At 47.0% G+C, this 14495-nt stretch overlaps 1 protein-coding gene across 2 annotated transcripts; it reads left to right on the top strand.

Annotated features, from left to right (window-relative positions):
• Nucleotides 1–1007: 1007 nt before the first annotated feature.
• COX5A (cytochrome c oxidase subunit 5A) lies at nucleotides 1008–11666 on the top strand. 2 transcript variants are annotated; one of them, XM_083456726.1, is made up of 5 exons: nucleotides 1008–1385; nucleotides 5270–5386; nucleotides 6514–6635; nucleotides 7642–7764; nucleotides 11502–11666. In XM_083456726.1, exons 1-4 carry the CDS (start codon nucleotides 1301–1303, stop codon nucleotides 7753–7755), a joined length of 438 nt encoding a protein of 145 aa, XP_083312852.1. In that variant the 5' UTR covers nucleotides 1008–1300; the 3' UTR covers nucleotides 7756–7764; nucleotides 11502–11666. The 2 variants fall into 2 exon arrangements, with proteins under 2 accessions (XP_083312852.1, XP_083312851.1); XM_083456725.1 differs by lacking the exon at nucleotides 1008–1385 and adding an exon at nucleotides 1872–1965.
• The last annotated feature ends 2829 nt before the right edge of the window (nucleotides 11667–14495 follow it).

The following is a 14495-nucleotide window of genomic DNA, read 5'->3' on the forward strand; positions in this document are numbered from 1 at the left end:
CATCAGGGCCATTCACGCTGCATGGCACCCACGGGCCCGGGCACCCAAGCCAGCCCTCCTGGCTGTAATTCCTGCTTTGCAGGGGGTTGGACTAGATGGCCCTCAGGATCCCTTCCAACTCTACAGTTCTAGGATTCTGTGCTGCCGTTCTGCCCATGGCGGAGCGGCTGCCCATCGGAACCCTGCAGCGCAAACTCACGTTGCCGGCAAACCCATGTTCGGCTATTAGCCCTTGGCTTCCTGCCCCGATCCTTCGGAGGGCAGCTTTGCTCCCTGCGGGCGTCGCGCTTCCACAACGAAGAGCAAAGCGCTCCTGCTTGAAATAAGCGCAGGGGCGAAGTTCTGCCAGAGCAAAACCCCGGTGCTGTGGGACTCCGGTTCCCGTCAGCACCAGCCAGCGTGGCCAGCAGCTGAGGGGGGTCCAGCAGCACCTATGGGGGGCCACCGGTGCCCCATCGCCGCCTTGGGGCTTCCGCCTGACGAAGCTGCACCGAAAGCAGCGGGCCGCGTTCCCGAGTAAATGCGCGAAGGGACGGGCTGCAAGGCACCTCCCGGCAGATCCGCAGAAAACAGCCCCCTCCCCGCCCCCCATTGCTAAGCAGCAAGAACAACAGCGGCGGCGCAGGGAAAGATTGCGAGCCCCTCGGGGCAGGGGATCCCGCGTCTCGCGCTCTACCCGGGAATCACCCCCCCCGCCTACACCCCCCCCAAAAAAACTCCCGGGAACTGTAGCTGATCGAGGGCGCTGAAGAACCTTGAGGTGGAAACTACAGTTCCCAGGGATCTTGGGGTGCGTGCGAAGGTGCCTTAAATATACAGGCAGATGCGCCTTGCAAGTCCATGCGCTGCGCCGTCCGCAGGGCATCCTATAGCGCGGGGGTCCCGCTCGGGTCTCTCCTCCAGAGGAGCTCCCAGCCCGCCGTCCGAGCGGCTGCCCGACTCCGCCCCTCGGAGGAGGAGGAGCCCGCGGCGCCCTCTCCCCGACTGCGCGTGCGCAGCCCCGGCTCTCCACTCCTCCCGCGCCGGCGCCGTCCTTCGCGAGGGCGCGAGGAGGTTAGTCCGCCCTGCGCCGCCGTAGCCTCGGCCCCGCCCGCCTTTGCCCTCGGAGCGTCTCGCCAGCGGAGCAGCAGCGGCGCGTGGCCGTCGGAGGAAGGAAGCCAGGAGGCCGGCCAGGAGCAGAAGCCGCCGCAGAAGCCGCGCCGGCCGCCACCCCCGCCCAAGCGCCCCACCGCCCGCCACCCGGCCGCCCCTTCCTTCCCGCGCGTCGCCTCACGGCCGCCGCTTCTGTCTCCCCTCAGCCATGTTGGCAGCCGCTCAGCTCCTCCTCAGCCGCCGCTGCGCCGCGCCCGTCCTCCGCGGCCTCGTCCCCCGCGCGGCCCCCGCAGGTAAGGCGCCCCTCCTCCTCCCACGCTCCCGGCCGCGCCGGCGCCGCGGCGCCCGAGGCCTGGCCGTGTCCTTGCCGTGACCCCGCTCAACCGCGGGGAGCCGATGGGGCTCCTCAAGGCGCCGGCGCTCGGCCCGGTTCTGGCGGATCCCCTGCTGACCTCCCCCCGAGGGACGCTCAGGGCGCCCGCTGCGCCCGCTGCTCGGCCTCGTCGCGACCCGGCAGGGGGGGAGGGAGCCGGGTGACCTTGGCGCGGGAAGCGGCGGCGACGAGGAAGGTCGCGGGCCCGCCGGCTCTTCCTCAGCTGCCCCTTTGCCTCGGCTCCTGAGCTCCCCTCAGTAGGAAGGTGAGGGAGGGGCCCGGGTTCAAATCCCGCGCTCGGCCGTGGGTGAAGCTCTCTGGGCGTGACCTTGGGGTCAGCCTAGCCTGCCTCGCAGGGTTGTCGGGAGGAAAGGTGTAAATGCAACGAGGAAATGATTTTGAAGGAGAAAGGGGATCAGATATGGAAGAAGATCTCAGGCGGGATAATGTGCTTTGGAGTATTCCTAAGAAAGGAGAGTGTCCCCGTCTCTTCAGGATGGGTATAGCTGCTTTGTGCTGCTTTTGGTTCTGATCTGCAGGGCATTTCCTCATTTTCTGCTCTTCCTGGTTTCACTTTTTGCTTGTGGCTCTGCTTTCATTTCATGGAATAGGTTTATTCCCTTAAGGACCAACTCATTTCTAGGTGCACATCCTCTAAGGCTCCCCTCCTGTCTGAAAATGGGCTGGCTTATATTCTGATATGTTAACTGTCAGTCCAGGCTTGAAAACAGTTGCAGTCACAGCCGTGTGTGTTCTTAGCTTGTCCAAAGAAATGAACAGTTTACTGGGTGACCTTGAGCCCACCAATCTCTCCCCAGCTTCCCTGCCTCACAGGTTCACTGTGAGGCTGCGAAGGAGTAGATCATGGGTAGGCAAACTAAGGCCCAGCGGCTGGATCCGGCCCAATTGCCTTCTAAATCCGGCCTGCAGACGGTCCAGGAATCAGTGTGTTTTTACATGAGTAGAATGTGTTCTTTTATTAAAAATGCATCTCTGGGTTAATTGTGGGGCATAGGAATTCGTTCATTTTCCATCCCCCAAAATATAGTCCGGCCCCCCACAAGGTCTGAGGGACAGTGGACCGGCCCCCTGCTGAAAAAGTTTTCTGACCCTTGGAGTAGATGATCCTGTTTGAATGCTACCCTGAGTTCCTTGGAGGAAGGGTAGGGGGGCTATGTGATAACCTGTCTGTATCCCATTCCCATTTAAGAAGGGCAGTTAGGGCCATGATCTGCTTAAGGGTGCTTCCAGACAGTATTTTGAAGGAGGGATTCAGGCACATACTGGAACTTTAGGTTAGCACAATTAAAGTGGAGTTATTGCCCTGATGCAACAAATCCATGTTAAAAAGAAGGGTGGTTGTTGTTGTTTTTTTTTTTGTTTGTTTTTTTGCAGTTTGGATTGTGACAGGGCAATGCATTGAAAACAGTGGGATGAACGGGAAGGCGTATGAACACAGCGCAAGCATATCAGGATGAATATTTATTGTTGTATATCAACCCCAGAAACAAGTCAGAATGACTGCTCAGTATAGACTGACATAGGCTAATCGCTGAATAATCTTTGTGCAAGCCAATCAAGATGGGTATTTAGTAAGTGGGTCAAATAGACGAGCCCTAAGATAGGGACATCTGGAAAAAATACTCTGCCTTATGAACTCACTTATGCATGGCTTTGTTGACTTGTTCCAAACCAGGATCTTTTCAAGTCAGTGTGGTCCCAATTTACATGTGAGTTGGCTCTATACAATAGCTTGATTGTGAAAGTAGTATCTAAATTAATTCCCAACAGGGAAATTGGCTCAATAAAACTTCACTGACATTGAGGCAGTGCATTGGAGAACAGTGTTGATGCAGTCATCAAATTGGTGTCTATTCTAGGTGAAGGCTCCTAGATACAAGTGTTGTACGGCCTTTGTGTCTTGTACTTATCCCCCAAGATGGCAGGTGAAGGTACTGGAAACTAAGAATACCATTGATGCTAAAGACTCCAGCAAAATTTGCATTCATTTAACAGATACGATTTACCACAAAATCTGAGGACGTTGAAATACTGACGGTACTGGAAATTGTCTTTGACCACCAACATTGCAACAAAGCATGTTTTACTTTAGAGCAGCTGTTCTGAGATGGATGCTTATTAACTGAAGAATAGAAAAATCAAGAGTGAAATGGATAATTTTCAGCTGAAATGCCAGCATCTCATTTCTTTGGGTAGTTTTAACACCTGGCATTTTAAAATTCCAAGCCCGTCTAGTTTCTTCTGTGGATTGTGCAACAGCAAGACAATGTCCACAATGAAAGCAGTTTTTTTTGCTCTTGTTTGAGTTCATTGTACTGCTGAATTGGACTAAACAAAGTGAATTTTTGAATTAAATATTATTTATGCAGCAGCTTAAACCTAGGTTATGGTTGCCACTACAGAATGTCTATTTGCCGGGGGGGGGGGGAGGAGGTTGGACTAGATAACTCTCTGGGTCCCTTCCAATACTATTCTAATATTCTATTATTGTAACTACATTGCTTTACTTGCTCTTACAACAGTGCACTTGTCCCAGTATGCAAGAAGGAGAAACATACGCTATGGAAATGGTTTTAACTATGGACTAAGGGAGAGGTTTTTAGACTGTGGTTGCCAACAAGGTGCCCAGATATCTCCGCATAGTCGCAATTCGACCCACGCCAGTAGCAAAACGCAGCTGGCTAATTTCTAACACGGACAGTGATCCTGCAGGATGTGTTAAGTAGAATATGAACTGCTACTCTGGTGGCAGACTTTAGAACCCTTAGATTATATCTGCTTTAAATTTTTGCCAGAGATAATTGAACTTTGGAACTTGCTGCCTCCAGGTACTTATATGACTCTCTCTCTCTCTCTCTCTCTCTCTCTCTCCCTCCCTCCCCTTATGAAGTGACTCCAGACATGTCTATTTTTTCAAGCCTGTTTTGTTTAAGTGAGCTTTTAATCTTCTCCATAATCTTCCCTTTCTCTTGTGTGTCTGTTTTTTTTCCAGGTTATAAACTTGAAGGCAAGGTTTTGTTCTTAGTTCTGTATACTGTACAGTTCAGAACACTGACTTATTTTAGATAGTATTGAAGTGTGATTTTAATTATTATCACTATTATTAACTATCCTTCTGGCATACATTCTTAAGCATTCAGGGACTTCGTGTTTTCCCCTGAAAGCACCAGACTAGCTATCTCAACTATGTAAATAAGCCCAAAGGTGACTTGCTAGCAAAAATAATAATAATCTAAAGCTGGGAGGGATACCTGTAATGTGTGCGTTAAAAAGTTATGATAATTTACAAAATAGCAATTGGATTGCTGGAAAGCTTATTCTGAAGGGATGGTAATTAGATTTTTTTTAGGTGACTTAACTTGCCATGAATGCTGAAGATATGTTGCTCCAGCAATTCAAATCAATACTCTGCTGTAGTTTTTCTACCCTTTGCCTGCTGCCTCCTGCCCCACTCTCTCTCTTCTGGCAGGAAATGGGGAAATTCATACAGCAACCCTTGTGCACAGCTGGGCGAACCTTTTAAAGTGGTGTAGTTTAGGGCCGTTTCAGTGCATGTTTCTCTTTCCTGGGGAGGGAGGGGGTGATCGCATAGTGCTTCAGTAGAAACTCTGGCAGCTACAGTCTGGAAGTGATGTGGGGATGGTTGCTGCTGACCAAAGCAGAGAGCTGCATTCCTGGGATTTCACGTGTACACTGACTTCCTATGCGTACCTGCTGTGTTGCGGCTTTACCTTGAGCTCTTTAATATCTTCCTCTTCTTCCTACTTCCTGTTTTTGTCACAGCTGTATTGCCTGTGCGCTGCTATTCTCATGGGTCACATGAGTCAGATGAAGAGTTTGATGCTCGCTGGGTGACGTACTTTAATAAACCGGATATCGATGCCTGGGAGCTAAGGAAAGGTAAGGCTGAGGGAGAGTAGTATTGAAGAGCTTGAGAAACCATCCTTTGCTGTGTGCTGCTGCAGCTGCAGCTGTGGAGGCATTTCTGCAAGCTGGTTGTGGCAGCTTGCATGGAGCAGTCAATCCATTTTTCTTCAGTCCCTGCCCAACATTCCACCAGCCTTAACGGAACTATTCCAGAGCATAGAATTGTAGAGTTGGAAGAGACCCTGAGGGTCATCTAGTCCAACCCTCTGCAGTGCAGGGATCTCAGCTAAAACATACGTGACAGATGGCCACTCAACCTCTGCTTTTAAGATTGTACCTCTGGTATTTTAATAGCTGTATGAGTAGTAAAAAATGTTCATTTATCATAACTTGCTAAAATTGAAACGGATTCAATGTTTCTGTCAGTCCCTTGATGTTTCAGCCATGCCTCAGCTTTTTCAAGGCATATCTTTTGTTAGGGAAAGAGAGATAAGACTGAATTTGGCTGTACATAAGAGGACAATGATATTAGGGCTCTGAACGAGCACTAAACTGATGAAATCCCTTTCACTGTTGAATGCCTTGCAATATTCTATTTAAGGTAAGAGGAAGTGTACAGTTTTTATTGTGCTGATGGTTGTCAAGACAAAATGGCACTTTTTATTGGGTGACTCTTCTTTGTTACAGAGGCTGAACAGCAATTAATAGTTTAATAAAGTAACCTTTTAGAAAACTCCCCAAAGTATGTGAGTTCTTAAATAAGCAGGGAGCATAAAAGTCACAAACATTCAGAATCTTAAAGTTGTGTTTAACTTTTCAAGTTTAAAGTCCACAATAAATGGAGCTTTGCTGTGGAAATTGGGATCTGTTGTTGGATGCAAAAAAATAGAATTGAAGTTTTGGCGCTGAAATGGCAAATTACAGATTTGAGCTCAGATTTTGTATGTGGAATGTAAGCAACGTTTCATGTTAGCTCTACAAATTTTGTATACTGTGGCAGTATCAAATATCAGAAGTCACTTGCAGGAAATTTCGTATTAATAATATGTTCTGGCATATTTAGATATAACCAGAAATGTTAGGAAGAGAAATGGAGCCCGTGTGACACTCCTGAACTTGTAAGAACAACAGAATATTCTCACTCTTGTTCATTCCCACAGGCATGAACACACTGGTTGGTTATGACCTGGTTCCAGAACCAAAAATCATTGATGCTGCTTTGAGGGCATGCCGACGACTAAATGACTTTGCTAGCGCAGTCCGTATCTTAGAAGTTGTAAAGGTCAGTGAAAGACACTTGAGTCTGATCAGCCAACACCCTGCTTCTCCATTTGCCTCTGTGTTTATAGTGTGTATATTGTGGAGTTCCGGCTTGCTGGTGATCCGTAAAGAGCCTTTGCACTCTGTGTAGAGATTTGTTTGACTAGCCTTGAGAGCCTAACAGATCTTTCTAGCCAGCATTGTCTACTTTAATGGTCATTGGCTCTCCACAGCCTGTGACATAGGTCCTTCTAACCCTGTTAACCTTGACCTTTTTGACATGATATGTGCAGCTGAGAGTGGAACTTTCTGTACAAAATACATGTGCCCGGGCCCCGCTTTTGCCCATTTCCCCACAAAAGTTTACCAGGCTACTTATAATGGAAGCCTATGAATGTAAACTCAAAAGAAAGCTCCACTGTGTTCAGTGGGATTTGCTTTCAGGAGAGTATAGATTTGTAGCCTCATATAGCATCTAAATCACAGAGCCAATCAGGGCTTGCCAATCAGAAGGTTGGTGGTTTGAATCCCCCACAACTGGGGTGAGCTCCCAATGCTCAGTCCCTGCTCCTGTCAACCTAGCAGCTCAAAAGTACGTCAAATTGCAAGTAGATAAATAGGTACTGCTCCGGCGGGAAGGTAAACGGCGTTTCTGTGTGCTGCTCTGGTTTTGCCGGAAGCGGCTTAGTCATGCTGGCCACATGACCCGGAAGCTGTCTGTGGACAAACGCCGGCTCCCTTGCATGGCCAGTAAAGCAAGATGAGCACCGCAACCCCAGAGTTGTCCGCGAATGTCCTTAAAGGTCAGGGGTCCCTTTACCTTTACCTTATGGCCACTTTCACCTTTAAAAGCTGGATTTTGAAGCATTAAATTGTTGATTAACGCTTGGTGAAATGCTTTTCTCTTGTGTGTGTGTTTTTTTAAAAAAACAACCTTAAGACTATTGAAGAATTAACCCTATTGGCCTTGGATATGAATCTGCCTTGGTTTTGTTAAGTTTAAATTCATTTTGTGTTCTTTCAATTAGGACAAAGCAGGGCCTCACAAGGAAATATACCCATATGTTATCCAGGAACTTAGACCAACGTTGAATGAGTTGGGAATCTCAACTCCAGAGGAACTTGGCCTGGACAAAGTGTAAACATTATTGGTAAGAGAACAAATCTTCAGTCCTTTGCGGAAACAGCTTTTTAATCATCCATCTTCTTTACCAGGCTCCTGGACAGTTGCTTGAGGGTTCCCAGGAGATCTCATGGGGCTATCTGAGATCTTGCAATCTCTCAAGAGGTGGGAGCAGTTCCAGGGGTTGTTCTGACTTTGTGTGATTTTGCTTTTATGCGCAACCCCCGGGAACAACCCTTGTGCAAGTTGCAGTTGCCCTGCACGCCAGATAGAGTTTGAGCTATCTTGAGTAGAACACCAAGGCTTCGTTTTCTAGGTTTGCCTGAGGAAAGGCAGAAAAAAGACTTGCAAATTCTCTGCATTCACCTAGCCCCACCCCCTTTTCTGGTGGGCCATTCTTGATGTACTTGAAATGTAGTTCTTATACAGTGGTGCCCCGCAAGACGAATGCCCTGCAAGACGGAAAACCCGCTAGACGAAAGGGTTTTCCGTTTTGGAGGTACTTCCCAAAACGAATTTGCTATGGGCTTGCTTCGCAAGACGAAAATGTCTTGTGATTCCTGGTTGTTTTTTTCCCCTCCCCCCCTTTTTCCCAAGCCCCTAAGCCGCTTAACAGCTGATCTAAGCCGCTTATCAGCTGATCTAAGCCGCTAATAGCCTTTTAGCAGCTAATCCGCTAATCCCTTAAGCCTTTAATAGCTGCTAATAGCCTTTTAGCAGCTAATCCGCTAATCCCTTAAGCCTTTAATAGCCGCTAATAGCCGCTAATAGCGCTAATCCGCTAATGGGCTTGCTTTGCAAGACGAAAAAAACCGCAAGACGAAGAGACCGCGGAACGGATTCTTTTCGTCTTGCGAGGCACCACTGTACTTAAGTGATTAAAGAAGACTGGAGAAAAGTACAGTGAACACTTCTCATTCATCAGTGTCAGGTTCCTTATTTCTGAATCTGACTCAAATACAGCCATATAATATTGGTGCTTGCTTAGTTGTCTGCATCAAATAACTTCACTCCTGGCAACCAGGAGTGTTTCTCCTGCTGTCATATGTGCTGAACTTACAGTGGGGGTCAAGCACTCAGCCTAAGCTTAGCAACTGCTGTTCTGTTAATGGAGCAACATTGGAGACTATGCAAACACGTCACCCTTAAATAGGACAGTGCTATGGAAGTTGGATGTTTAGTGGCAATACATGCAATGCTCTGCTAGCTTTAAGCTGTCACTTACTTAATGTACAGAAAAAAGCAGCAGAGCCCCTGCTAGGTGTATTGGCACCAGGGAGGAGAGAATGAACAGCATTTAATAGCAAGCCTGCACAAACCTGAATTGACTTTAGCAATAAAATGCGTTCTCATAAGTATTCATCTGGAGCAAGTGGCCTTTGCAGGGAGAAAGGCTTTTTTTCCAGTGAGAAGAATCTGAGCCGTTACTCTAATGTTGCATTGGTTATAGTGAATTGGGGTCCTCATTTGCAACCACATGACCACAATCTACTGCTTGGGCACCATATGCTTTGTGTTCTGTGTAAACATTAGAATCCTACAGACTTTGAATGAAGAGCTGCAACTCTGTATGCAGTTAGAAATGTTTCGCTGGTTCCCATGCTTCCCTGCCCAAGCAACAGAAGGTGGCCTTCAATCGACCAGTGACATAGGGCAGGAAGCACATCCATGCCCTCATCCTGGCAACAGTTCTGCTGGGTGCCCTTCTTGGTCCTTGGTCTCTGTGGCCAGTGCCTGCTGCCACACATACTAACTCCTTGCAGGCAGGCAAGCAGGCTTGCGACAGCAGCCCCAAGAGATTTCCAGGCTGAGTTTCTTCTCCCCACACACCATCCTTATTAAAGTGGGGTGCTCCCCACTTCATGCAATTTCACTTATATGTGTGGGGACCCAGAATGTAATCCTTGTGTACGTGTGTGTTTTGGGGGGTGGTGTGTAAAGCCTGTATTCTGGAGATGACTTATCAATTTTATTAATTTATTTCATACCCCACAAAATGTACTTCCCCCCTTTTTTTATAAAAATGACCAGAGTGACTAAGAACAGTACAGTCCTGAATAAAAGAAATAGGAACAAGATAGCCATTGTACAGTAAGATAACATAAGAGCAGATTAAGAACGGCAGTAAATCAAAACACAATTACAGTGGTACCCCGCAAGACGAATGCCTCACAAGACGAAAAACTCGCAAGACGAAAGAGTTTTTCGTTTTCTGAGGTGCTTCGCAAGACGGATTTTCCTAAGGGCTTGCTTCGCTAGACGAAACGGCCCTGCCTCTCGTGTCATGGCGACGGTCACTGCACGCACGCACGCACGCTCGCTTCCCCGCTCCTCCGGCTCCCTCCCACCTTCCCGCTAACGGTTGCCTCACGCCGCTGCCCACCCCTCTCGCGCGCTCCCCTCAGAATGCCGTTGCCGCCAGCGCCTCTCTCTCCCTGGAGTCGCGCTCCTGAGCCCCGCCACCCTCCAGCAGCCGCGTCGCACGGTGGCCACAACGCGCGGGTGAGTCTGAGGTACCGGCTGTGGCAGCTGTCCTGCTTGATCCAGCTGCAGGTCTTTTATGTTCTACAGTGGTACCCCGCAAGACGAATGCCTCAGAAGACGAAAAACTCGCTAGACGAAAGGGTTTTTCGTTTTCTGAGGTGCTTCGCAAGACGGAATTTCCTAAGGTCTTGCTTCGCTAGACGAAGCGGCCCTGCCTCTCCTGTCATGGTGACGGTCACTGCACGCACGCTCGATTCCCTGCCCCTCCGGCTCCCTCCCACCTTCCGGCTGACGGCTCCTCTGGCTCCCCCCGACCTTCCGGCTGACGGCCGACCTTCCGGCTGCCTCGCGCCGCTGCCCACCCCCCCCCACACGCTCCCCTCAGAGAGCCGTTGCCGCCAGCGCCTCTCTCTCCCTGGAGTCGCGATCCTGAGCCCCGCCGCCCTCCAGCAGCAGCGTCACGCGGTGGCCACAAGGCGCGGGTGAGTCCGAGGTACCGGCTGCGGCAGCTGTCCTGCTTCTCCCCGCCGTTGTTAGTGTTAAAATGCAGTGGTGCTTCGCAAGACGAAAAAACTCGCACAACGAATAAACTCGCGGAACGAATTAATTTCGTCTTGCGAGGCACCACTGTATTTTACAAATACAGATTAAGACACAAAGGCTTGTGTCCAGTACTGTGTGCACGGAGTCCCACTTGTGAAACAGGTTGTTGCTCTCCTGTCCCTGTGTGCCATCCACACCTGCTCTGTCGGGGTTCTCCAACCCTTTGGAGCAGATTCTGAGGTTGGAGGGAGAGGGGTGTGTGGTGTGTTGTACAGGCAGAAGTCTGCAGTGCTAGTGGAACACTAGCATTGGGTGCAACCCAAAGCAGTAGAGAGAACAACTATGCGAAATCAGCCCAGTTTGCCAGATACCTGCTAAAATAGAAAGAGTATAGGGCAAAAATGTTAAGCAAATGTTGTTGAAATACATTTTTTGAAGGGCTGCTGGGATATATGGTGTGTGTGTGTGTGTGTGTGTAATTCTTTGGACTGCATACATATATTTGGAGATATGAGGAAAACACAAAGGTCACAAGGCTGTGGTAGAAAAATGGTCTTTTTACACCACTGGGCAGCAAGCTGTTAATCTGCAGCTGCTTGGTACACAGATCAGATTATGTTCCCCCAACTATCCATTTTTTCTCTTTCAGCAGCTTTCTGGTGGTGGTGGGGAGGCAGAAAGAGCTTGAAAAGGGTGTAGAAATGTATGAACTAATCCATGATATTTGTTCTCTTCCAGATGAGCTTCCTGTGGGGTTATTGTTAATGCTATTTGATTGTACAACAATTGCCTGGAATCAGACGTTAAAATATTACTTATTTGAAAATACTACTTCCTTTTATTGAGTCCCGGAGTATGTGTTGTGAAGCTGGACCTAATAAAGGGGAACTGGTTTGAACTGAGTTCTTTGTAGCCTGTGTTATTATATACTCGAAAAGAAAATCTTATTTCCCATAATAAAAGTGAATAAACATGGGGTACAGAACTTAATCTTCAATTTCACAACCTGACAATGGGATTCTCAAACTTCATTTGTTGGTGTCAATGATATTCAAATTTTTATTGCTTTTGTGTGGATCCCTATAAAGGACATTGAAGGAGGTTATCATTACATGTTTTTGTTTCAAAACACCATATGAGTTCATGAAACTGATGGGGCCAGGAGCTTGAATTCCTTTTCCTTTTGCAGATCCTATGTGTGCACTACTACACAAAAACCATAGCGCTGAACTTGCTTGCTAAGGATAGCTTGTGTTTTATTTATATATCTGGCCCTTCCTCCAATCAGACACACAGGGTGACTAATGGCGAGAACCAGATAAAACAACATCCAGTGAGAAAACCATTAAAAATTTCATAATTCATGATAAATATAGTACTACTACAGCAATGCAAGTTTTTAGCTCTTGAGATGGCAGAAATGCTTGAAGGTATTTGATCAATGTTTAGTGGAGTCCTGTAAGTTGGAGGTACTAAATAAGAATCCAGACTAAGTTCATTGAGCTTAGATCAGATTGAAATCAATGGGGCATGTTTAAAATTGGAGAGAATTGACTGCAACTGGTAATAACCCTTAAGAATTTTTTTTATAGAAAATCTTTATTTTCACATAAACAAATACACATGAGTTATATAACATACAAAACAAAAAACACTACAAATAAATAGAAACAATAAAATAAAAAGTAAAGAAACAGACAGAAACAAATACAATATATTACACTTACATGACAAATTAAAATATATAACTTCCAGTAATTCTCATAATACTACTTATATTATCTGAGTGATACTGGTAAGCAAGAAATACATAAAATATAATATTGCATTATATATATGTGTGTATACACACACACACACACACACAAAACCCAAACAAAAAATTATGAATCTGCAAGGAATACAGATAACCCTTAACATTTCTATTGGTCTGATAGCAAGGCTTCCTTGCCTTTTCACGTGAATAGTAAATTGCAGAATCGTATAGTAAGACTTCTTATATGATCATTGTAAGGTAAAAAGTAAAGGTAAAGGACCCTGGACAGTTAAATCCAGTCAAAGGCGACTATGGGGTTGCGTCGCTCATCTCGCTTTCAGGCCTGGTGCTGGATTTCAACTCCCATCATCATCTTGGCCATGATGCTTGGGGCTGATGGGAGCTGCAGTCCCAACAAAAGGGCCATAAGTCAGCCGGTTCTGTTTTAGTCTATTGCATCAATACACTGATATTCCTGGAATGTGCAAGAGGGCCCCTGAGAAGCATCGCTTGCAGCCATCAGACAATGTCCCTGACATTCACTCCAGGTGTGTCAGTAGCCTGTTGGACCAGCTATTCATCTGCCTGGAGGCTATGGGGGCTCCTGATCTCCTTTACAACTGAGCCAAACAGAGCATTCACATGCTGAATTTGACTTGGGTAGCAAGATAGTGTGCTTTTGCAGGTGAGAGGGAACAAAGGAAGAGCCTTGTGATGTCACAACAGTTCCATGTTCCGTGGGGCACAGAGACTCATTCCTTGCCCAGAGAGGTTTGCCTGCTTGCCGTATGTCAGGGAAATTCCTGACATGTCCTGGTTTTGGGGTGTAAAAAATGGTGTCGGGGGATTGTTGCCAAATCAGCAAAATGTCAGGGAAAACCTGGATGTATGGCAATGCCATGAAAAAAGCGCAAACTGTTCAAGAAGCTCAAAATCATTGTTTTTGGGCTAGGATTCCCCCCCCCAAAAAAAAGCTCATCAATTGTGGTTTCCTTAAAAAAAGGTCAACAGGAATCTTACTTCAACAAATGAAACCGATTTGGTTTTTTTGGTGTGTTTTTTTAAGTGTTAAGTTGAGAAAAAAACACGAGAGAGAGACATTGCACATACTTTTGTAAATCAAGAAAATCTTTAATAAAAATACATTTTAAAAAAAGGAACAGGAATCTTAATTTTTTGAGATAATGGCAACCCTAGTTAGAGCCACTCCCTTGATGCACTATTTTTCTATCTGCAAGGATTTGTGGTGGCAGGAAAGTGCGTTTAATCAGAAAGCTAACAACAACAACAACAATAATAATAATAATAATAATTTATTTATACCCTGCCCATCTGGCTGGGCTTCCCCAGCCACTCTGGGCGGCTTCCAAAAAAATATTAAAATACTGTAATACATCAAACATTAAAAGCTTCCCTACTAACTCCTGGCCATTGGTCCCATAACCTCCTGGCAAATAGAAGGGGAAGAAATAGAGGCAGTAAGAGATTTTACTTTCTTGGGCTCCGTGATCACTGCAGATGGTGACAGCAGTCACGAAATTAAAAGACGCCTGCTTCTTGGGAGGAAAGCAATGACAAACCTAGACAGCATCTTAAGAAGCAGAGACATCACCTTGCCAACAAAGGTCCGTATAGTCAAAGCTCTGGGTTTCCCATTTGTGATGTATGGAAGTGAGAGCTGGACCATCAAGAAGGCTGATCGCCGAAGAATTGATGCTTTTGAATTATGGTGCTGGAGGAGACTCTTGAGAGTCCCATGGACTGCAAGAAGATCAAACCTCTCCATTCTGAAGGAAATCAGCCCTGAGTGCTCACTGGAAGGACAGATCCTAAAGCCGAGGCTCCAATACTTTGGCCACCTCATGAGAAGAGAAGACTCCCTGGAAAAGACCCTGACGTTGGGAAAGATGGAGAGCACAAGGAGAAGGGGACGACAGAGGACGAGATGGTTGGACACTGTTCTCGAAGCTACAAAC

The sequence above is a fragment of the Podarcis tiliguerta genome (genome assembly GCF_965153285.1).
Source record: "Podarcis tiliguerta genome assembly, chromosome: 9".
Taxonomy (NCBI): domain Eukaryota; kingdom Metazoa; phylum Chordata; class Lepidosauria; order Squamata; family Lacertidae; genus Podarcis; species Podarcis tiliguerta.

Bases quoted from the DNA above. Each gene is read 5' to 3' on its own strand.
- COX5A (XM_083456726.1), top strand. From the start codon at position 1,301: ATGTTGGCAGCCGCTCAGCTCCTCCTCAGCCGCCGCTGCGCCGCGCCC. The intron at 1,386-5,269 runs GTAAGGCGCCCC...TTTTTGTCACAG, and splicing joins CCCCCGCGCGGCCCCCGCAG to CTGTATTGCCTGTGCGCTGC. The intron at 6,636-7,641 runs GTCAGTGAAAGA...TCTTTCAATTAG, and splicing joins GTATCTTAGAAGTTGTAAAG to GACAAAGCAGGGCCTCACAA.